The following is a 22,655-nucleotide window of genomic DNA, read 5'->3' on the forward strand; positions in this document are numbered from 1 at the left end:
GATCAGAATTTCGCGTCCGGTCGTTTCTTGGACACCTCCAAGCCCGGTGACTCTGCCACATCCCTGGGCAGCCCGTTCCAATGTCTAATGACCTTTACTGTGAAGAAATTTCTCCTGATGTCCAACCTAAACCTCCCCTGGCACAGCTTGAGGCCGTTTCCCCTTGTCCTGTCCCTTGTTCTCTGGGAGCAGAGCCCGACCCCCACCTGGCTCCAACCTCCTGTCCAGCAGTTGTAGAGAGTGAGAAGGTTCCCCCTGAGCCTCCTTTTCTCCAGATTCAGTGCCCCCCCTCAGCTCCCTCATGCGCTCCTGGTGCTCCTGACCCTTCCCCAGCTCTTTTCTCTGGACATGCTCCGGCCCCTCGATGTCCTTCCTGAATTGAGGGACCCAGAACTGGACACAGTGCTCCTAACCAGTGCCCAGCATAGGGGGACAATCCCTTCCCTGGCCCTGCTGCCACACCATTCCTTGTCTGAGGAGGCTACAAAGATGCTGAATGATCTGGAGAGAGTCTTATAAGAAGGGACTGAGGTCACTTGGTTTGTTCAGCCTGTAGAAGAGAGACTGCGGTCAGACCTCATTGTGGTCGTCAACATCCTCCTGAGGGGCAGCACCAACCTCTGCTCTCTGTGACCAGGGACAGGGCCTGAGGGAGCAGCTGGAGCTGTGCCAGGGGAGGTTTAGGTTGGATATTAGGAAAAGGTTCTTCCCCCAGAGGGTGCTGGCAGGCTCCCCAGGGAATGGGCACGGCCCGAGACTGCAGAGCTCCAGAAGTGTTTGGACAGCCCTCCCAGGGATGCACAGAGGTGGGATTATTGGGGTGTTCTGTGAAAGGCCAGGAGTTGGAATGGATGATCCTTGTGAATCCCTTCCACTCAGGATATTCTGTGATTCTGCACATTAAAGGCTGCAGCTTTGTGTGTTTTCCTTCAGGGCTGTGCCAGCTGTTTCTGTCCTCATCCTCCCTGCCAGCCACATATTCCCACCCCACTGTGGGAATGAAAGCACGCTGCTTTTCATGGGACTACACACTCAACTGGGCCAACGAGCTGTTCTGGGTTAAAAATAGCCCTGCAAAAGAAAAAGTTTCATTTTATTCAGGGCAGTTCACTGACTGCATTACCGCAGAGGTCTGCAACAGGGAACAGCTTAAGTTTCACTCGTGCCACAGAGGAACCATGTGGGGACATGCACAAATTAAGAATTATATTTGTGAGAACAAAGCAATATTTACCACTTTTAGATTGTTCTCCAAGATCTCTCAAATCCCAGAGTAATATGTCAGTATGTATAGAATTCTGCTCCAGCTCTGCTCAGTTCTGTGAGCTTTCTTCCAGAAAGGAATGTGCTTTTTCAACTGTGTGGTCTCCCTGTGGCAGCACTTGCATAAACAATGTTAGAGCACAGCTGTCCCTGACTGTGAGGGTGCTGTGCTCTTCCCTGCCTCCCAATATCCTGCTTTTTTGTAGGGCCCTGTAGCTGTCTCCTGGATGGGACTCTGGCATTGTGTCAGATAACTAGGGTTGTATTAACTTTCACAATATCCCAGTGAGAAAATGTTCTGTCTTACAGGTGGAGAGCCTGTGGTTCATCAAATCCATCAGAAAACACCAGGTGCTTGATTTCAGCTCATCCAATGGCTTCACAAATTAACATCCTTCCTCTGCTGATCCCGTTCTCTCTCCAGATGGACTGGAGGTAGGAGCGAGCCATAATCCATTTGGAAGCCAGTCCCAGTTTCCGTGGTGATGTGTGGGGTTTGCTGGCCAGCTGCAGGAATAGCACACACACTGCCATGGGTTTTTCACAGGTTTGAAAAGCTGCAGATCCTTGCTGAGAGCCCAGGACGGCAGGAGAGTTAAACCATATCCACAGGAACACGTGTCCGTTCTGTTCAGTGTTCACAGACCACAAATAAACAAACAAACAAATCAACCAAGGCTTTATTAGGGCAAAATTCACCATTTTTCTGACTCCTGCCAGACCACTGCAAAAAATTCTCCATTTCACTGAGAGCCCACAGACTGTTCTTTTTTCCCCTCCCTTCCCAGACGGCATCTCCCGTTTTCAGCCGAACCCAAAACTGCAGGAATTGGTGTTTTCCATCAGGTTTTGGTTTTGGTTTTCGCTCACGTTGAGAATTCTGTTACACGAGCTCCCTCTGGTGGTCAAAACCGGGAAACGAATAACGCTCCTGCCCTAAATCGCTCCTGTGGGTGTTTTTATGCTGGAATGATTTCATAGGATCATGGAATGGTTTGGGTTGGAACGGACCTCGTAGATCATCCAGTTCCAACCCCCAGCCATGGACAGGGACACCTTCCACTAGACCAGGTTGCTGAGAGCTCCACCCAACCTGGCCTTGATCACTTCCAGAGATGGGTTATCCACAGCTTCTCTTCTACAGTGACCTTCTCACCTTCATTACTTGTAAAAGCCTTTCCTTACTTAGTGTTTCTGATAATAACTGGTAGATTTTCCCAAATTTCTTTTTCCTCCCCTATTTAAACACTGAACCCCTCAGTAGTTTATTACCCTTGACCCATCATTGCTGCACAAAGACTACAACAAGGCAGAGTCCTTCTGCCCAAACCTGCTTCTTACAGGTTTGGAAACAATTAACATTTTAAGAGTTCAGGTGATCTTTCACAGGCAGAGGGGTTGCAGAGAGGAATGTGAAAGAAAACCAAAGCTCTGGGACAAAGTCTCAGAAAAACAAAACTAAATCAGCTTGTAATGCTGAAGAATTCACTGTTAATAACAAGATTGTGAAAGTAGTAAAATACTGTGAAAACATTGTATTCACCCACCTGGCAGTAAAAGCCCCACTGGTACCCAGGTTTGGTTTCCCTCTCCTGATTTTATTGTCCCTACCAGCTGGCCAGAGATTGTTTTTTCTTAAGAAGCTCTAAAATTTTGGCAACGAGTCTAAAACCACAGTTATTAATCAGTAGAAAGTTTCTTGCTGAGTTCAATGAGTGAGTCTTGAAAAGGTGCCAGGCATCGAGGGCTGTAGTAGAGCAATGTTCTGTCCAAGGTGACATTCAGGGATGTTAAAACAAAATAAGGAAACACCTGGGTTAGCCAAAGGTTCATCTGCTCTCTGCTGACAGCAGTGCAAGGTGACCTGGTGTCACATAACCCTGTCCCAGCGGTTCCTTGGAGGGTTTGGCTTTGTCAGGCTGGTCTAGATCACATGGCAATACTCTGTGTCCTACTTAGAAAATTAAAACTAAAGGAGGAGAAGTTCCGTCTCTTGCTTTCTTTTCCCTGTGACCTGAAGAAACAGCATTTCTGCCACAGAAATGTTTCCTCTTGCAATTAGTTCAGACTCTGCTGCTCGCAGGAGGTGCCTGTGTCCTGTTTATTCCTTTTCTTCACCTCGTGCGTGGCTTCTGCCAGAACTGTTTCACACCTGGCTTGGAAGTGTCACATGTGTCTGAAGTTCCTGCCAGGTGCTGCTGTGGGATGTCAGCACCAAATGCAGCACTTTCGGTGAAGCAAGGTGACATGAGCTATTGTGTAATGAGCTCTGTGTGAACACTTGACAATAAATAATCTTGGAGTGAGTGATGGGTAGAATGATCATTTGATCCCGCTGGATTTTGTGTAAGAGGAGGAGCCTTTACGCTGCCAGCTGAGAAATGTCTTCGTGACAAAGTCTAAATTTGAATTTTCCTGGGAAGTACCATCAACTCAGAGGGAAAGTGATGTACCACAGGGGATGGACTCGAGGGGGTTTATTTGTAAAATGTGCAGAAATAAGGTGTGGAGTAGCCTGAGCTGGAGGGAAGGGTCCTGCAGCTGGAGAAATAGTAGGAATTCTTAATGGTGTGATGATAACACCCAATGCCAATGGGATATGGCTGTGTAGCCTGGCAGTTGTGGTGTGAAATAATGATGCCAAAACAGAAGCAACTCCTCAGCTACCACAGGGCTCTGGTCTGCTCTGTGTGCAGGAATGGAACTGATTAGTGTAATTAGGGGAATGAAGAACTTGTCTCATGGGAACGGGTAAAACCATGTGGTTTATTTAGGCCAAGAGGAGCCAGGGCTGCTCTCCTGGAACAGCCTGAACATCTTGGGACAGGGCAACAAAGAGAATAACTGAGCCACGGAACAATGGGCAAAAGCCACACAACACTGCAGAGAACTTCGAGCTGAGAGTTAATTTGATTTTATCAAAGGTGTAACATTCCGCTCGTAAGGAGGGGAGGGGGAAATGGAACATTAGAGTTCAGATAGTTTTTTTAAAAAAACCTCTTTCTAGCGACTTAGGTTCTGTGTTTGCCGCTCACCGTGTGCCTTTCCCCGGGTGGGGGTACGCGGGGACACGGCGGGGCCGCCCTCCCGCCCGCTGTAGCCGCGCTCGGCCCCGTCCCTGTGGCCGTTCTCCACCCTGAGCCCCTGGGCCCTCAATCGGCTCCGTCCGGCCCGGGATGTGCCGGGCTCGGGGGTGCGCTGGGCTCGGTGAACAGCGGGCGCAGGGGTGTGCTGAGGCTCGGGGAGGTTCGGGGGTGCACCGGGCTCGGGTGTGTTGGGCTTGGGGGTGTCCTGGGCTCGGTGGACGTCCGATTTGGGGTGCGCTGGGTCTCGGGGATGCTGGGCTCAGGGTGCGCTGGGTCTTGGGGGTGCATTAGATTCGGGGTGCGTTGGATTCGCGTTGCGCTGGGCTCCCGGGGTTCACCGCGCTCGAGATGCGTTGGGCTCAGGGGGTGCACTGGGCTCGGGGTGCGTTTGATTCAGGGTGTGCCGGGCTCAGCGGGTTCGCTGGGTCTCGGGGGTGCGCTGGATTCGGGCTGCCCCGGGCTGGGCGCAGCTGCGGGCGGCGCTCGGGGCCACTGCGCTCCGCCCGCCCGGCGCTCCTGGCCGCTCTCCGCGCTCGGTGCCGCCCCACCGCTCTGTGCCGCGCCGCGCTCGTCTCGCTGGCCGCGCTGGGCGGGCCTGGCGGAGCCATGGCGGCCGTGCGGGGCCTGCGGATCTCGGTGAAGGCGGAGGCGACCGCGACCACGGCGGAGCCGCGCGGCCCCGAGCCCGAGCCCATGGAGGTGGAAGAGGGCGAGCTGGAGACCATCCCTGTGAGGCGCTCGCTGCGGGAGCTCATCCCGGTGAGGGCCGAGAGGTGTGGGCTAGGAGGGCTGGGTCCGGCGGTTGGAGGTGTCCGAGCGCTGTGTGAGGGCTTTTGGGGGGGGTTCTTGGGAAAAGCGGGGATGTGGGAGCGGGGACAAGAGGGGACTCGGGGGCGAGTCCTAAGGAAGCGGGCAGGATGTGCTTGCGAAGGAAATGAATAAAGGAGGCGGTGGAGAACAGGATTTGGGGTGCGGTGTTGGGGTGTAGAGGAGGTTGTGGGTAGGAGAGTGTACAGGGAATACCTGTGGGAGCAGGGAACAGGGGCTGACAGCGGGATAGCAGAACTGGGAGTGTGGGCTCTCATGAGCAGGGTTTGAGGGTTTTCTTCCCGATGTTTTTCTGCCCTTTTTCACTCTCGCTGATTGTTTCTGTACAAGTTTTAGTAGGATTAGATTTAACAACTAAAAATGGGTCAGAGTCCTAAAATCCTAAGTAATCTTTTGCTCTCAAAACTTGGGTGAAAATTGCTTTGGAAGCTAATCTTTAATTAGCTGGTCTCCCAAAGTGCTTGTGCTTCTACCCAACATGTGGCCTGAGAGACAGCACCGTGCTGTACTTCCTTGTGCTCCGTGAGTCAACCTCAGACAGTGGGGGTTTTCAACTTTAAAAATCATGTTTATTTTGCTTTTCTTTTTCTAGTAACTCGGAACATTTGGCAGCATTAGAGGAACTTTGATGCTGTTACTAAGAAAAGCGGTTGGATTGTGTGTGTTCCTCCGTCTTTCTAAACTGAGACTAACCTACTTCTAGAAATGGTCCTTTAGCCAAAGTAATTATTGCAGCCCAAGTGTAAAGAACACGTTTACTCCTAAAGAAAGCAAGAGGTGTTTTTCCAGCTCCAAGCTTTTGCCAGCTGAGGGTGTCAGAATGAAGAGGTGCCATTTTACAGATGCAAACAATAGAGGGCACAGAATTGGTCCAGGAGCTGTGGTGTTTAGTCCCTCTCTGAATTCAGCAGTCCTGGTTGATGGACAGGAAACTTGTGATTTTTTCCCCCCATCATTCTCCATTTTTGCCCTCTATCAGTATTAAAACAGTAGTGTTTCACCTTGGTATTTGGAATTTGGGGTTGAAATAATGAAAGGAATAAAAAGTTACTTGTTTCATTGTGGATGTGGCTTGGTGTTCTCACTTTTTGAGATTAAAAGCTGCAAACTGACATTCCAGCAGTCAGGTAATCACTGTTAAATCTGCTCATGTTTTACAAGGAAATCATACCCAAACCCAGAATTGTGGAAGTCTTACTTGGGTAAAATACGTGATGACTTTCCCTGTATTGCTGAGAGAGTAAAAAGCTTGGCAGCAGCTGACATGGAAACTAAATTCTGTCAAAGGAAAGAATCCCTACAGTAAGGGAGTTTGGTTCAGTTCATGTGCTTTTATTTTCACTGACATCAGAGAAAGTTATTGCTTGTGTGCCTGTCAGTCTGGGGATGTAGGAATCAAGGAAAAGGAGATCTGTTTCTTATAGAAATGATCAGGTGTCTTTTTCAGTGTAACAAGTGTGTTGCTTTCAGTGCTCATTGAGATTTCATCCCCATTTTGCTTTGTTTCAGGACACCAGTAGGAGATATGAGAACAAAGCTGGAAGTTTCATTACTGGAATAGATGTAACCTCCAAGGTAATTTTTGTGCTATGGCTCTTCAACATTTTGTCATTTTTACCACTGAGAGGTAGAACCATTTCATTTCTTTTTTCCCCAACATGCACAAAGGCTTAGCCTGCTGTTCAGGCAGCTGGCATGAATCACAGTGTGTGTTCCAAAGATCCAAAAACCTATAACGCTTCCTAATAAAATCTGGAGAACAAGGAGCTTCGCAGTCAGTTTCCAAAATTGCACAAGTTCCAGGCAGGCTGTTGCTCATGAGCTGTATAAGAGGAGCCTGAATTGCCAGTCCAAAAAAGTTCTCTAGAGCCAGCTCTCCAGTGTTAAATTCCTGCTCAGAGAAACAAATTCACACTTTTGTATATATTTAAAATTAACACATAGGGAAAAATCTCTATAATATTAAAAAATGAATTTTGCCTGTGGTAGAAATACTTCTTTTAAAAGAGTTTTTTTTTTTTTAATTGTTAGTAAGGAATAGATAGTGTTCCCATTCCATCATGGAGTCTGTGTTGTCCAAGACACCTTGTTTTCCATGCATCCTGATTCCCATTCCTGGACCTGCACAAAAACTGTTCTGTGGCACAGAAATATTTTGGTGAACTACTTCTACATTCTGAAACCTACAGGTCTCTTCAGAATTAATAAAATTATTAATATAAATTGTTGCTGTCTGGTAGATTTTAAGTATCCTCAGTGCAGCTTGTTGAGGGTGCTCCTGATTCCTGTTTTGAGTGGATTGGTTTGCATTTTGCAGGAAGCAATTGAGAAGAAGGAACAAAGAGCCAAACGCTTTCATTTTCGGGCCGAGGTGAATCTCGCCCAGAGGAATGTGGCCCTGGATCGGGACATGATGAAGAAAGGTAAAAGATCCCTTTGTTTACTTCCTCACAGTGTCTTGACTTGATTTATCTTGCAATATGTTCTGCATTCCCAGAGGTTTTTCCAGATTACTGCCAAAAGGAATCACTTTGGGGTTTTTCCACCTTTTCATTTGTTCGTCATTACTTTTTAACCTATTTGACACTTACCAGTTCACTCCTTGTTCTACCAACCCCAGGATAAAGAAAACACTTTCTGTGTGCCTTATTTACTAGTGCTACATGCCCAAGATTCATCTTGTGGATCAGTGCTGCTTTAAGAATCCTTAAATGCTTTGTAAAAGCCCTGGAGCACTGTGTGGGTACACGTGGAGGACTCTGTGTCCTGTGCACAGGGAGATCAGACTCTGTGCTGTACACACAGTGAAGCTGCACTGATGGCAAGCTGGAACAGAAGCCAGGAGATGTGTGCACAACAGATTGGTGCTTTTGGCACCCAGTTAGTTCTCAAGGCTTTTTTTTCCAACTGGCAGCTTGGACCTGCTAAGCTGTGGCTTGTAACAGCTCCCCATCAGGTGATAGAAGTGGAAGTGCTTTGTACAGGACCTTGTTTTGTTCTGGCTCTTTAGTACTTAATGATAGCACTTTGGCAGTGTTCAAAGAGAAAAAGAGTGTTTTTCAAGCTGTTTGTTTGCTGTGCAGTCTCTGTATCTACCAGTGCTTGTATCCTCTCTTAATTCTCAATTTATTGAAGTTTTGCATTGTGGAAGAATAAATTAAGTTATGGTCTGTGTCATGCTTCACTTCAATTAGCTCCTCTTTAGTTTATTTAAAGGTTATAAACCCATATGTTACTAATCTGAAAGCTTGGAATAAGTACCAGTTTTGTGTCTTCTCCTCTTTATAGCAATTCCTAAAGTAAGACTGGACACCATTTACATTTGTGGAGTGGATGAGATGAGTACCCAGGACATCTTTGCCTATTTCAAAGAGTATCCTCCTGCTCATATTGAGTGGCTGGATGACACCTCATGTAAGTAAACAGAGTGTTTGTAATTCTTACTCTATTTTTAAAATACTGGTCATAGCTGTACCTCTAAGTGGAAAAAGAAAAAAGTCTAAAATTATGTGCTGCTTCCACCTTGACATAGTTTATCTGAGAGAAGGTGATTGAGCCCTGCAGTTGGGCAGGTTGGGATGGTTTTATGTGGTGGAGGAGGAGGAGACCTGTTGCCATATTTGTGTAGTGCATACTCCAGGAGAAATGGGTGGGCGGAAGGAGGTGGCAGCGGGATGTGATTTCCATAGATTGGAAAAGGAATGTAGGTGCACATGGCAAGGGCTGTTTTGGGGAGTGAGATTGCCAGCAAGATCAAAGGTGATTGAGAGTTTCCTCACTGATACTGAAGGCTGTAGAAGAGCTTTTTGCTCCAGCTGGGTGATGGATCATGGAACTGGAATACTCTGAGATTGTCACGTGGTTACAAACCTTGTGCCTGAAATAACAGAAAAAGAAATAGGAGCCAGTGCAGGTTTTCCAAATTGCTGGAAACTTAGTGACAAGCATGGCTAAAAGCTGAGAATCAGTAGCTTCATTCTCTGGAGTGACCCTGAAGAAATTATGCAAGACAAGATAGATGGTGTTCTACAAAATACTGGTAACCTTGAAGTCACTGTGTGTGACAGCTTGAAGTACTGGCACAAGCTGATAGAAAATTTGAAACCCAATGAGCCCTGGGTGGGTAATTGCAATACAGAGCTGCTGGATGGACCTGTGCTGATGCATGAGCTTGGAAATGCACAGCTTAACTCTGTATCTGAGGCTTCATTTCTAAGATTGTCTGTTTGTTTTTTCTTATATGCTACACGAGTAAATTAATGTGAAAATTAAGGCTTCAGGGTTGTAATAATACCCAGTTATAGTTATTACACATATTTTTTAATGGTGAATTTTCATGCTGTGTCTGAGTTACCATGTCAGCTACACTTGGTGAAAATAGCAAGAAAAAGCTTTTTCTTTTCAGCACAGCTTTGCACCATGGCAAAAACTTCAGTGTTCCCAACTGAACGACATCTTAAGGTGACTTAGTGCAAGGGTGAATTTAGTGTTCTGTGCTTCAAACTGATGAACATGAAATGATAAAGGTTTTGAAAATTTTGAGATGGTAGACTGGAAGAAAAAAGTAAATTTATTAACCAGTCATTGAAGTTAATATCTGGGTGTTCTTCACCTTGTCATTCTTGTCTGTTTGAGTAATTTAAGAGAGAAACTCTTACTTTGGGTCACTGTACAGTTTTCTTGATATCTGAATCCACTCTGCTTACCAGCAGAACAGACACATTTGCTGCTGTATTTGCACTAAGTGCAGAAAGCTTTTGTTCAAATCTTGTTTCTAAGCAGTTTTAGCTCTTTCAACATCTGTGAAACGCTTTTAATTGGCCTAATAAGTTATGTTTTAGTACCATCTGCTGATACTTGAGGCACATCCTGAATGATATTGCTAACCTGTGTACTCTATAATCTGTGCAAAGGGCTTGAGCAGTCTCCTATTTCCCCGTATTTTCCCACTTTTTGGAAAAGATGAACAGAATTCTGCAGTGAAGTCCAAGGTTCTGTTAAGTTGCCAAAGGGGAAAAAAAATCCAGGCTTCATTCCTGCCCCCTGCTGCTCCCATAATCACATTTGTGTGGGAACACATGGATACACTGACCCCAATCCAATGCCCTGCTTTGCTGTGCTTAGGAAGCCTCTAAAATCTATGGTTGTGCATTTTAGTGATTTTTGGGGTTTTGATCAGCTCTTGTGTTTTTTAACAAGCTGCAAATGGCGTGTCCTCCAGCTTATCAGGTGTGTTGAAGAATATAACTTTCCCTGCAAGAGATCTAATGGCTTTTCTGTCATTCCTGAATTTTTGCCACTCATTTCCCTCCAGCAAGGCAGGGGAGATGTGACTGCTCAATGACACAAACTACATTTGGGTTTTGTGTGTGTTTCTGTCTGTCACAGGTAATGTGGTCTGGCTTGATGAAGTGACAGCAACACGGGCTCTAATAAATATGAGCTCCCTGCCTGATCAGGAGAAAGCAAAGAGCAGAGAAAACAATGAAGAGAAGACAGCTGAAAAAACCAAGAAAGGTAGATTGAGATACACAAATACAGACATCATCTCATTAAATCAATGAAACTTTAAACTTGTGCTGGGGTATTGCATAACCTAAATTACTGAAGGAGCTTCTATCATATAGTTTCAGGTAAATGTATTCTGCCACTTTAAAAAAGGCTTTCATCTTGGAAACCTTTTGAAGAAGCTGCTTCTTAAAAGGTGGGTTGGAGCTAGACCAAAAGCAGTAATTCAGTCGATACTAAACGTGTTAGATGAGGGTGATACTGAGAGCTGGTATTTATAGTGGGACACGGTGCACAGAAATAGCTCCGTGTGATGTGCCTACAAAGGCAGGCAAAGTGGGCAAAAAGCAGGTGTGAGAAAACGGCCTATTTTTGAAATGCCACAGCTAATTCCCTTTCTGATGCACCACCATCCTTCAAGTACATCCCTCACACCAGCGTGACAGTGCATCACTTCACCAGGGTGTGTATCAGCTCTAAATTTGGCTGTTATCCTTTTAAGAAAGAAGTTATTAAAAGGTTGGGTATAAAAGAGCAGAGCAGCAAAAGTACGTCTCAGTGTCGTGATAAGTCTGGTACCTGACTGCCTTGATTGTAAATTTATTTTCCTTTTTTGTGTGGAAGTTTAAAACTGCAGTTTGCTACCTGAGGACTGTTTTGCTCTTAGGCTGCTGTGAGTGCTGTGGTTGCAGGTGCTCTATCACATGATACACAAAAAGATGTTACATTTATTCGCTTTTCCATAGATTTTCCCTAAAAATGCTATTTATGACCTAAATGCAAGGAGCATTCTTGTTAATCTCTCTGTTAGATATCTGCAGTGCTTCCAAAAGCCTTTCTGGGAAATTTGGTGTTTAAGGGTTTGTTAAACTTACGGAGTCTTCTAATTCACCCCCTTTTCAAGTTGCTTTTTTCCACAAAGCAGTGACTCCTCAACCATCCACATGACTTTAGTTTTTGCCAAATGTTGATAAAGCTTCAAGTAAGACTTGTTATGAAGTTTTTGTAGATTAGGGACATTGCTTAAATGGAGCATAAATATATGCATTTAATCCTGCTTGCTATGAATTGCATCTTATATTATCATTACACCACATCTGAAAATAAGAACTGTCATCTGAATTACTCCTGTTCGTCTGGAAAAGTGGGATAGTAGAGAAAGTACAGACTGTTCAATTACATCTTAAGGTGTGAGATGCATACAGATACCCTGGAGTCATCTGGCTTGGTTACATTCCTTTTTTTAGACAGAATTTCAGGGCTATTTAGACATTTAGGGATGCAAAAGATTGGTCTTTGCTATGAGAAGCTTCCAATTTGTGAGGGAGAAAAATGCATGAATACTCTCCCTGATAGAACTTAATTATTCAGGTTTGAACCTGCGTAATTTGTTTACTTAAATTCTCTCTTTGGTTTCAGTTTGGTTAATTGTGCTGTATTGTTTTCACTTAGGAATATTTTCAGGATCTTTTGAACAGCTGCCACTCTTTATTTTAAGTTTTTAAATTTATTGTTGGATGAGATCTAAGATAAGGAACTCTGAAATATAAAAGAGGGTTTTTTAATCTCAGGCCTATGAAATACTTTGAGATCTTTGCAAATGAAATTGGTGTATCACACTTTATAGCTGTCCACAGTCATTACTTTTTTACAATATTTTATTTCCTGGGGACTTCAGAAAAAAAATCAGCATGAATTTTCTTATACTGAGCTAAAAAGAACTCTGAAAAATCAAATCAGAAGCTGAAAAATCAGCTCACAATTTTAGCAGTTCTGGAAGCATTCACTTCTTTATTAGTTATTTCACAGTAAAATTAAGTCACTAAGGTTGTTTCTTTTCCTTTCTACTGCTCTCTCTAAGCTTTTGATTAATAACCTGTTTTACACTGTTAGTATTGGATATTTGTAGGCACTTTAAAAGGGAAGGCTTTTATGTGCCTTCAGTGTCTTGGCCTTGCTGATCTCTGACAGGCAGTGCAGTTGCATTTGCTTTCAAAGAGTTCAGTTAATGATGCACACGTGCTGCTGCAGGCACAGGGCTCTGAATTTCACTGTGCTCTGTGTGCTCCACTTTTCCATAGGCATTCACTGCTTTGATTAATTCCTAGGCTGCACAGGAGAAAGGAAAACACCTTCAGGCTGATCTCAGACAATGTAGGTAATCATAAATCAAATGAGACTGACACACTAAAATGGAGCTTGTTTTTGGTTTTTTTTGTTCCCCAATTATTTTCCTTAGAAAAACAGGAGGAAAGCTCTGATGATGAGACAGAAGAAGGCGAGGTTGAGGATGACAATCCCAGTGATGTGGAGGTCAGTACAGAGGGAAAATGGAAACTCTGCTATGGAAGTTTTGCTCTGGCTGGTGTGAAGTTTTCACAGCATTTTAGGTTGATACTTGCAATTCACGATTTAATTATCAAAATAAATTAGGTGGGGAGTGAGAGGGTGTGCTGGTGGTGATAATCCCAATGTAAAGTGCTTTGTGAAAATAGATTTTGGGGAGTTTTAAGAGTGAGCCTGGCTTCTCTTTTTCTGCTGAGAGGAGGCAGTGAAAGAACAAAAAACGAAAGCAACGACCTTTCAGCAGGGAAAGTGCTTAGAGACCAATGGGATTTAGGCTGCCCATGGATCTGTGGGAATCAGCACACACATTGATGTCCTGGGAGCAATTTAATCTTCACTGGCTGAGTGTATAATAGGTGTGATTAGGATTTCCTTTAGGAATGGCTCAGTTAACACTCCTACATCATGAGAGTCTGAATTTTAGTTTCTATAAAGCAGCTATAAATGAAAAAGAAAGGTTTTTAATCATTGTGTGAGGGCATGAGAACCTGTTAATAAAATCATTTAGAGTGAGGGCATGAGAACCTGTTAATAAAATCATTTAGATATGAAACGGAAAAAAAATAATTTTTTTCTGTGTCCAAGTTGTGCTATTTATTTTCTGCATTTCAGTCAGTAATATAGAGTCATTTGACAACTACTGGATTTAATAATCTGAGTTAATGTTACAGAGCAAGAGAAGGAAATAGTTTAAATTTTCAGGACAATTTACATTAAAAATTAACTTTGGCTTGTCAAGAAAAAAAACCAGAGCTCATTTGAACGTCATTTGAAAAGTGACTTTCTTAATAACCACTTGATTGCTTCTCTGTAAGCAATCCATTTTTGTTCAACAGTCATTTTATTTTTGAGTCCAAAATACCTTTTTTGCCCCCAAAGTTGGATGCCCTCTCCCAAGTAGAAGAGGATTCTCTCCTGCGTAATGACCTTCGCCCTGCCAATAAACTGGCTAAAGGAAACAAGCTATTCATGAGGTTTGCTACCAAAGGTAAATGACCACCTTAACAAGCACACTGAATTAATTGCTTGTTGTAGTTTTATCTGTTGATTAATTAACGACTCAAAGTACCTACTTCTTATTTAAAAGAGTTATTTTTTTTGCTAATTGTTAGGTGTTAAGATTTTGCCGTAAATCCACATTTTGTGTGTCAGTTAAATCCACTTGGAGTTGTATGACAATTACTGTACCTGAGAATTGTATCTTGGGCTCAGGGCATTCCTCCCTATTCCTACCTATTCCATGGAATAGGTTTTATGATGCCTTTTTCCAGAAGTAAATTCCACATTTTATAAATATGGATGTAACTTGAGATGCCGACGAGGGATTAGTGGAAATTGTTGCTAAATACTCGTTTTATTTATGAGTAAAATGAAAATCCATATAATTTGTGGGCCATGCAGGAAATGGCACATTCATAAAGAGAAGAAAGGTGATGAGGAAGGTGAGTGGAGCCTCCAGCAGTGACAGGGGGATGTAATGCTCTGTTAAGCTTATCTGTAGAAACCCAGTCTCCTGGAATTCAGTTTCTAGACACAAATAAAACTGTGGTGGTAGGAGAAATTCCAGAGGTGTCAGCAAAATTGAATCCTTTGTGGAGGAGGGTGAATTGATGCTTATTTTAAGGCATACTCAGTCTCACTCTCTGTGTCTTTGGTTATTTATTTTTATGCTGTGATGTAAGTTATATTCTGAGAGGGAAAAATTCCTATAATTTCTGTTTTTTGCAGATGACAAAAAGGAGCTGGGAGCTGCAAGGAGAAGCCAGTATTACATGAAATATGGCAATCCAAATTATGGAGGCATGAAAGGAATTCTTAGCAATTCTTGGTGAGTGTTGGACAGAGGAATTGGAACGCTGCAGGTAATTGGACAAGCTAATCTGAAACTGTTCTAATTTGTGGATTTTCTTTCTATTTGGTTTGTGTAGATGCTTCAGTGTAAATAATGTTTTTGCAGTGTGAGTGTAAAATAAAGTTTCAAAACATTCAGACCAGATCTCTGACATAAATGTTTGTCTGCTGTTAAAGCAGGTGATAATTGCATTTCCTTAATCCAGGATTTAGGGTTTAATAAATGAACCAGAATTCCCATGACAGGAATGTCATCCCCTCTCTGGTCTTCCAGGAAAAGAAGGTACCATTCCCGTCGAATCCATCGGGATGTGATCAAGAAGAGGACACTGATTGGGGACGATGTTGGCCTGACTCCTCCCTATAAACATCGGCATTCAGGTAACTGGTGGCACTGGGACAGCCCTGTGGGGACACTGGGACATGGAGGGCTGGGCAGGAGTTTCAGCAGTGCTTCACCAATCCCCTGGGATGTGTGGAAGTTTTCTTAAAAAAATCAATAAATCTGAAAGTTTACAGGAAGTTCCTGAGGCAGAAACTCCATGCTGCTCCTTGCTTCCCAAAATAGCTGCTGCATTTTATGTGACATTTTTCTTGTACAAATTTAGGGCATGGGGACTGTAGCATCGAAGGCCAAAAGAAGGGCTGAATGACTTCTTCAGACTTCTTGGCAATTTGTCATACTTGCTAAGTCAATTCTTGCAGTCTATGGAAAGCGATCCCTAGATGTAGAACAACAGAGATTAGAAAATTCTATTAATTAGGCTCGAATATCTTCATCTACTGCCTAAAGTAGAAAAATAATGGCTGTAAAAATCTGACATAAGTAAAGTGTGATTGGCCTGTTAAAAACACAGCCTGGATGTTTCAAATCTCATGGAAAATTTTCCATGTTGGTCATGTAGTGCTGTCTGCAGAGATGTCTGAGTGCTGGTGATGACTAAATTGAAGTTGTTTCTATTTAAATCAGTGTCTGTGATGAATTCATAATAATGACACCTGTGTCCTTTTTGGCATTGCTGCTTGCAGCACTTGAAAGGATTTTTGCAGAGCCAGCAGCTGGCACATTAAGCCCTGTAAGATCCATCCTAGGAATTGTGCTTAGCTCAGGAAGGAAGAACTGCACCTTCTACAAGAGGCAGTTGTACTTCAGTGACTGTCCAGCTTTGTGCTTGGCCAGGCCTCTGAGGTAGTGAACACCAGGGATGCTTTGTCCTGTGCCAGGTTTATTACACTTATTGATTCCACTTAAAATATTTGGCAAAATATTCTCTCTAAGAAGAGAGAAGTACTTAAAGAACTATAGACTGAGATCATTAATTACAGCGAGGTGGGGGGGTATTTGTCTTGGTTTTCAAGCTAGAATTCAGTTGATCAGAATGAGTTTGTTTTGCTGCAGGCTTGGTAAATGTTCCTGAAGAGCCCATTGAGGAGGAAGAGGAGGAGGAGGAAGATCAGGATATGGATGAAGATGACCGAGTGGTGGTGGAGTACCGGGATGAGCTGCAGGCTTTCAAGCAGTCCCGGGAGCGCAGTGCCGCAAGGAGATCCAGTGCCAGCACCTCTGACTCTGATGAGATGGACTATGACCTGGAACTGAAAATGATATCCACCCCCTCGCCCAAAAAAAGCATGAAGATGACCATGTATGCAGATGAGGTGGAGTCACAGCTGAAAAATATTAGGTAAAAGTTTCTTAGTCTTTAAAAGTAGCGGTGAAAAGGCATTCCTGGTTTTAGTGACAGAGCTGTCAAAGCTTGAAGACAAACTTGAAACTGTTTTTCACTTCTTAATATAATTTTGTAGTAGATAGTCTAACAATAAATACAGAAACCAGGCTTTTAATAGAATTAACATTTTTTAAAAACAGCCTTTATGCAGATCTCTCCTTGCTTATTAATAATAATGAAACTCGAAGTAGAATCAACAGAAATTTATGCAAACAACCACAATTAACTTCTTGCATTTCATAGCTAGGTCAGGGAGAAATAGCTTCTCCTGTTTCCTCTTTGCCCTTTGCTCTTTTTCTCAGAAAGGAAAATAACCCTTAAGTGTTGATGACAAAAAGGAATTTATGTTCATTATGGGCTTACTAACCAAAATTATATATATTGGAGATTAATACAATAACTTTACCATGTGTGCCTTCAGTAGGGTGATTATACTCATTATAATGTCACCAGTTTTGAGGCTACTTACCTGCTTTGAGTTTTGACCCAGAGGGCACAGCCTTAAGGGAGGCAAACTTGCCTTGAAATGGATACTGAAGTATTAATGGGATTATCATTAAATTTAAGATTCTGGCTTGAACAGCTTCTAAGCAATATTTTTACCTCTGTTTCTCAGGAGAGAAATCCTGCTATTATTATTTTCTGGCATGTAATTTTCTAGACAAGAAGGCTTAAGAGCTATACTAGATTTAATTTTATTTAGGAGACATCAAATCTATGATTTCTTTTAGGAATTCCATGCGAGCAGATAGCATAGCCACCAGCAACATCAAAAACAGGATTGGCAGCAAAGGATCCTTGGAGAAAGTTGCAGATGTGAGGCTTTTGTTGGAAGAGAAACGTCAGAATAGCACTGGGCCACGGCAGCCAAACAGCACTGTCAAATCAGGTAATTTCATCACTCATTGTTGGGCAGAATTGTCACTAAAATACATTTCTTTCACATCTGTGCTCCACTGCAGATAAACTCTGCATTCACACAGCTTTTCCACAGGAAGAGATTGAGTTGGGAATTGCTTTGGGGAAAAAAATCAAGCACATTTTAGCAAAAGCTTTTTTAGTGATGTTTATTTCTATCCATTTTCTTTGCCTGTGCCTATTTCCCCCCCCACTTTGTCCTTTTTGATTTGCTCCCTCCTTGAGGCAGAGATTCTCTACAACTCCAAAACAGCACACAGGGAAGGTCATGCACAAAATCAAATGTGAAACACTGACTACACTTCCATAAAAGAATGTATTAAATGAATATAGATGTTCTTGCAATTGGCAGGGTTTATTTCTGAGCTGAAGTTACTTTTTTCTTTGACTTAAATGTGTATAATTTCAGCTGCTTCTGACATAGGTAATATTACCTGACTGATAAGTGAAAAATACCTTTTTGTATCAATGAAATATCAATTATGTTTGTATATTTTACATTTTGGACCTCTGACAAGTTGACACATGGTCCTAAAATTCCCTTTGCCTTCACATTTTTTCTGGACCCCCCCTGTAAGATTGGGAACATCCAGCTAAGCCAGGCAAACTTCAGAATACAAAATTCACATCAAGGGTTAAGTATCAGTATGTTTAAGATTCTTTCTATTTTATTCTGCCAAATACCAAGCAGTGTTAGAATTCTAAATCAAGGTATCTGTTATCTGAAAGGCATTGTTTAAGGCAGACCAATTTTCATGGAATTTTACCTCCTGCTGGATATTTACGCACTGAGCTGCTACACCAGAAATGCAGCAAGCCATGGGATAACTTAGGTTTTTATCTTTTGGAAAGAACACAACTTGAAAAAGTTAAATGTCAGATTTATTGCCAAAAATGAAATGAAATCTGGATAAATTGTATTGCAGAAATTGCCAGGAAATCTGAGTATGAAAGTCTTAAATGAAAAGACTGAAAAGATAAAAAGAGAGAATCTCTCTAATTTTAATAGTGAATGAGCATAAACTGAGCTGGCAGAGGTAGACTAAATGCAACATTATTTTTTTTGTCATTTTAATCATTGAAAATATCCTCAGATGTGAGGCAAAGACTGGGAAAAAGGCCACACTCTCCAGAAATCAAACCTCCAAGCAGTACCTGTGCTCCTCGTCGCGAACCAATCTCAGATGTGCACAGCAGGCTGGGAATCCCCAAGCAAGATGTAAAAGGCCTCTACTCTGACACCAGAGAGAAGAAATCAGGTTAGTTCTGTGCAGAAAATGTTCTGCAATTCCTTTGGCTTTGGAGCCTAAGAGAAATTCCAGCAGAAAGCCATGAGGGGAGTGAAGCTGAATGAAATTCAGGATAAATCAGCAAATGTTTGTTCAGAGCTTTGAAATCTAAATACATGTAGGGAGAAGCTGGGGGGTTTTGTGAGCAGTATTTTTATGGAGGTGTGTTGAAAATCAAGGACTGCTTCAAAACTGTGGGCACCAAAACAACTGTCAGGAATGCTGGGGCACTTCAGGTGTGAATTAAGCATCCTCTGGAAAGGGGGAACAGTGAACCACATTTCCCTGAGCCTCCTGTAGCTTAATTTCAACTGCTCTTCAAAGCATCATCAGTTCCATGCCAAATATTAAGGTGGGAGGAATATGAAGGGTTTGAAGAGATGCAGTGAATTTAAGAACTGGTTCCTTGACTTCTTCCTCTCAGTCCTGTCTGGTTTATTAAAAACAGATGTTTGTTTTTCATTTGCTTAGGTAATTTATGGACCAGATTGGGATCTGCTCCAAAGACACAGGAAAAGACTCCAGAGAAACCTGAAAACTCTGTGGCATCTCCAGAGGAAGATGACTCAGAGCTGCAGAGGGTTTGGGGGGCTCTCATTAAGGAAAAAGAACAGTCCAGGCAAAAAAAGAGTCGCTTGGATCATTTACCCTCCCTACAAATCGAGATCAGCCGGGAAAGCAGCTCTGGCTCAGACTCTGAATCATGACTGGTTTCACAGCCTGATGCTCAAGGGGTGACTCTGCAGCGTGGCAGGATTCCCTTTGCCCAAAAGCTGGACACTGGCAAAGACTCTGCAGTGAAAGTTCCAGAAGTGTCTCTGTTCCTTTTCTACAAAAAGAGAGGCATTAACCACTTGAAACATAAAGCAATGACATTTGTCTGGAGTCTGTGGCTGGCCCTGTGCTGTGCAGGGCATTGTCATCTATGTTTATGACAGCAAACCTGTAGTGAATTGTAGCAAAACATTTTCACCCCCGAGCTTTGAACTTAAAAGATGAGGCAGAAATGCTCTGTATTTTTAAGGAGACCTTTTCTGTTCTTAGTATTTTCATCATGGAGGCTTTTAACAAAATGTTTTACACACTTCATCCAAAGAACAGGGCATTTCATGATCCAGATCATTGCCTTGCCCTTCTGGCTCTTACCAGCACTTTTCCTTTCCTCTTGAAGTAATAACAATAAAGCTTCCTGGGTGGGCAGCCAGCAAGGATAAAGCATGAAGGGATTGATTACCACATTCCCTTCCTCCAACACACTGAATGTAAATCCAAGTTACACATTTTAATACAGTTCAATTCCATATAGTTACCCCAGTGGCACCACCAGAATCCAAGGAATCCACTCATTTATTTTGGTGATGCCACATTCTGCTGTAGCAGGGATTGAGATGTTCAAGACTGCCAAGTTGGATGTTTGAGAACTCTGTAAATCCCTGAGGGTTTGCGGGTTTTTTTTGCTGTTGTTCCATGAGGAGAGATTATATTCCTTTCATTCCACCTGGATTATGTTCTGAAGCAATCCAACAGCTGGAAAGCATTTTTATATTTGTGAGAATCTTCCTGTTGGCCACGGTGAAAGCTCTAGTGGTGTTCTCCTCTGTGCTGTTGTTACCTATCTATATATAAGTGAAAGAGAAAAGGAAAACTTTAGGATCACTGTCTCCTGTCAATATTTTGGATGTTCTTCCTGTGTAGTGGATGTGGACATGGGTGACTTGTTACATTCAGCTTTTTTACCTGCACATTTTCACCCCTCCCTAGGTAGTAAAAGGGTTTGATCAGTGTGCAACTGCTATTTTTTTTTCATGTTGCCTGTGGCATTTCTTTTGGTTGCCAGTAATTCTGAGTGAGGAATAATGCAGCACATTACATTCAGGTAAACAACAGGTAGCAAAACCATTTTAACAGTCTGAAATTTGTTTGCATTGTCCCTGTTCCTTGGTTCTGTCAGTCCAAAATGTTTATGAACCTCTCTTTCCATTTCTGCTTTTTAACAAGCAAATGTTTCCTTTTTTTTTTGCCCCCCCCCCCCCCCCCCCCCCCCCCTTTTTGTACTAAGTTGAAATAGGTTTGAGGTTTCAGCAAGGAATCTGCACTTAACTTTTCTTACTGCTTTATGATGTGTGAGAATAGCAGCATGTAAAATGAAAGGTCAAATGACAGGCACAGTGACTGGAGGGGCAATCTGGGGGCTGACCAGGCTTCAAGCCTTACTATTTCCTTGTTTTGTGACATTCATCCTTGATTTTCTATTTAATTATTGAATATATAAATGTCTCATAAAAGTACTGTTGAGAGAAACGACTGCAATGTCTGATCACTGTAATAACTCATTTTAAACGTGTGCTTTCATTAATATCCCCTCCCCAAGCTTTCCCAGAGAATCACACCCATACCACACCCATCTCTCCAGATCCTGATAAAATTTATTTAACCAGTGTCTTTTTGCCAGTAAACCTTTGTGTTATGTTACTGCTTTGAATCCATTGTGACCTTTCCTTTTCCTGAAAGGATTTGGTAGATGGGAATCAATCACCTCATCCACAAAAGCTCCTGGATTATTGGGGACCCTTGCATGGTGTTTCCAGTCAATATTCCTAATTTAAGCCTGGTGAAGGATAAACTAATGGGAATAGAGGATCTCTTCAACTGATCTAAAAGATCTGAGCTGATGGATGTGTGAAATCAATCCTGTGTTTCAGGAAAAGGCACCCGTAACTCTGGTTCTGCCTTCCAGGTTGTCATGAATACGCCTTAAAAATGCCCCCACACTGGTCAGGGCTGTGGTTTTTGTGGATTTGGGGGGGATTATGTGTGATAGTGAGCCCACAGTAGCTTAGCTGCAAGAAAAATAGAGGTTTATTGTTGAAGGGACCTTCGGGGAGAGGGTTTTGTAATTGAGTGTTTGTCTGGTTTTGCTTTTTTATGATGCACAGAGAAGCCTTGAAGAGTGCTGGTATCAGGAATTCTTTCCAGCTTTGGGCTTCTGTAGTTACCTGAGCAAGAACTGCTGGGATTTGGTAGTTAAAAATGAGCACTGAATTTTAAGTGAATGCTTTTTCCTCAGCATTTTAACTCCCATCTATTTGATGGAGACATTGCAAAGAGAATTTTGTTCCAAGTCCCCATCTCTTTGTGCTCAGCTGTTTAGTCCTTAGCTTGTGTGTTCTTGATTTTTTTACTGACCTCCCAGATACCATCACCTACAAGAATTTGATGCAGAAATTAATGTTTGATAGGGAGACACAGGACCCGTGTATTTCACTGAAATGTGTTTATGTTAAAAATTGCAAGGAGAATGTTGGCTTTGGCTCTTGCTGGAGGATGTGTGCCTCGGAGGAAAAACTGAATTTTAGGTGACTTGTTGAAGGACCACACTAGTCCTTCTTGTAGGAAGTTTTTGCTGTTTGGAAAAGGTGTATTTTTGATAAATAGTTCTTCAGGCTGACTAAACACGTGGTGTTGAGGGGGCGATTTTAAAGCAGAGGTGGCTTTGTGTTTCTTTTGAAAACAACGGCTGGTGCATTTAACAGAGAAAAGGAAACCAAAACACCCCTATTTTCAGTTCAAGATGACACAATGTGAAAAGAATGGAACTTTTATTTAAAAACAGCTGTTCTGTTCTAAATAAAAGTGGCCTGAAATCACTCCGACCTCTCCAGTTTTCCTGGAAAACGCAGAACCCAGGGCAGGGCCGGTGCTCCCTAGGGCTGTACCCGGCCGGGTGCGACACGAGGGTCCCTGCCCCGGGCTGTCGCCTGTCCCTGCCCTGAGGTGGTGCCTAAACCCGGGGTTTCAGGTCGGGCTTTTGGGGCCGGGGTTTGAGGGACCCCCGA

The 22,655-nt window shown here is 42.9% G+C and overlaps 1 protein-coding gene across 1 annotated transcript; it reads left to right on the forward strand.

Annotated features, from left to right (window-relative positions):
* Positions 1-4,940: 4,940 nt before the first annotated feature.
* Positions 4,941-22,466, forward strand: NCBP3 (nuclear cap binding subunit 3). The gene is made up of 13 exons (XM_048324759.1): positions 4,941-5,108; positions 6,687-6,752; positions 7,495-7,600; positions 8,466-8,591; positions 10,566-10,694; positions 12,925-12,998; positions 13,911-14,019; positions 14,760-14,859; positions 15,157-15,263; positions 16,282-16,567; positions 17,344-17,501; positions 18,625-18,789; positions 19,291-22,466. Exons 1-13 carry the CDS (start codon positions 4,956-4,958, stop codon positions 19,524-19,526), a joined length of 1,815 nt encoding a protein of 604 aa, XP_048180716.1. The 5' UTR covers positions 4,941-4,955; the 3' UTR covers positions 19,527-22,466.
* The last annotated feature ends 189 nt before the right edge of the window (positions 22,467-22,655 follow it).

This window comes from Corvus hawaiiensis, chromosome 20 (assembly GCF_020740725.1).
Source record: "Corvus hawaiiensis isolate bCorHaw1 chromosome 20, bCorHaw1.pri.cur, whole genome shotgun sequence".
Classification (NCBI taxonomy): Eukaryota; Metazoa; Chordata; class Aves; order Passeriformes; family Corvidae; genus Corvus; species Corvus hawaiiensis.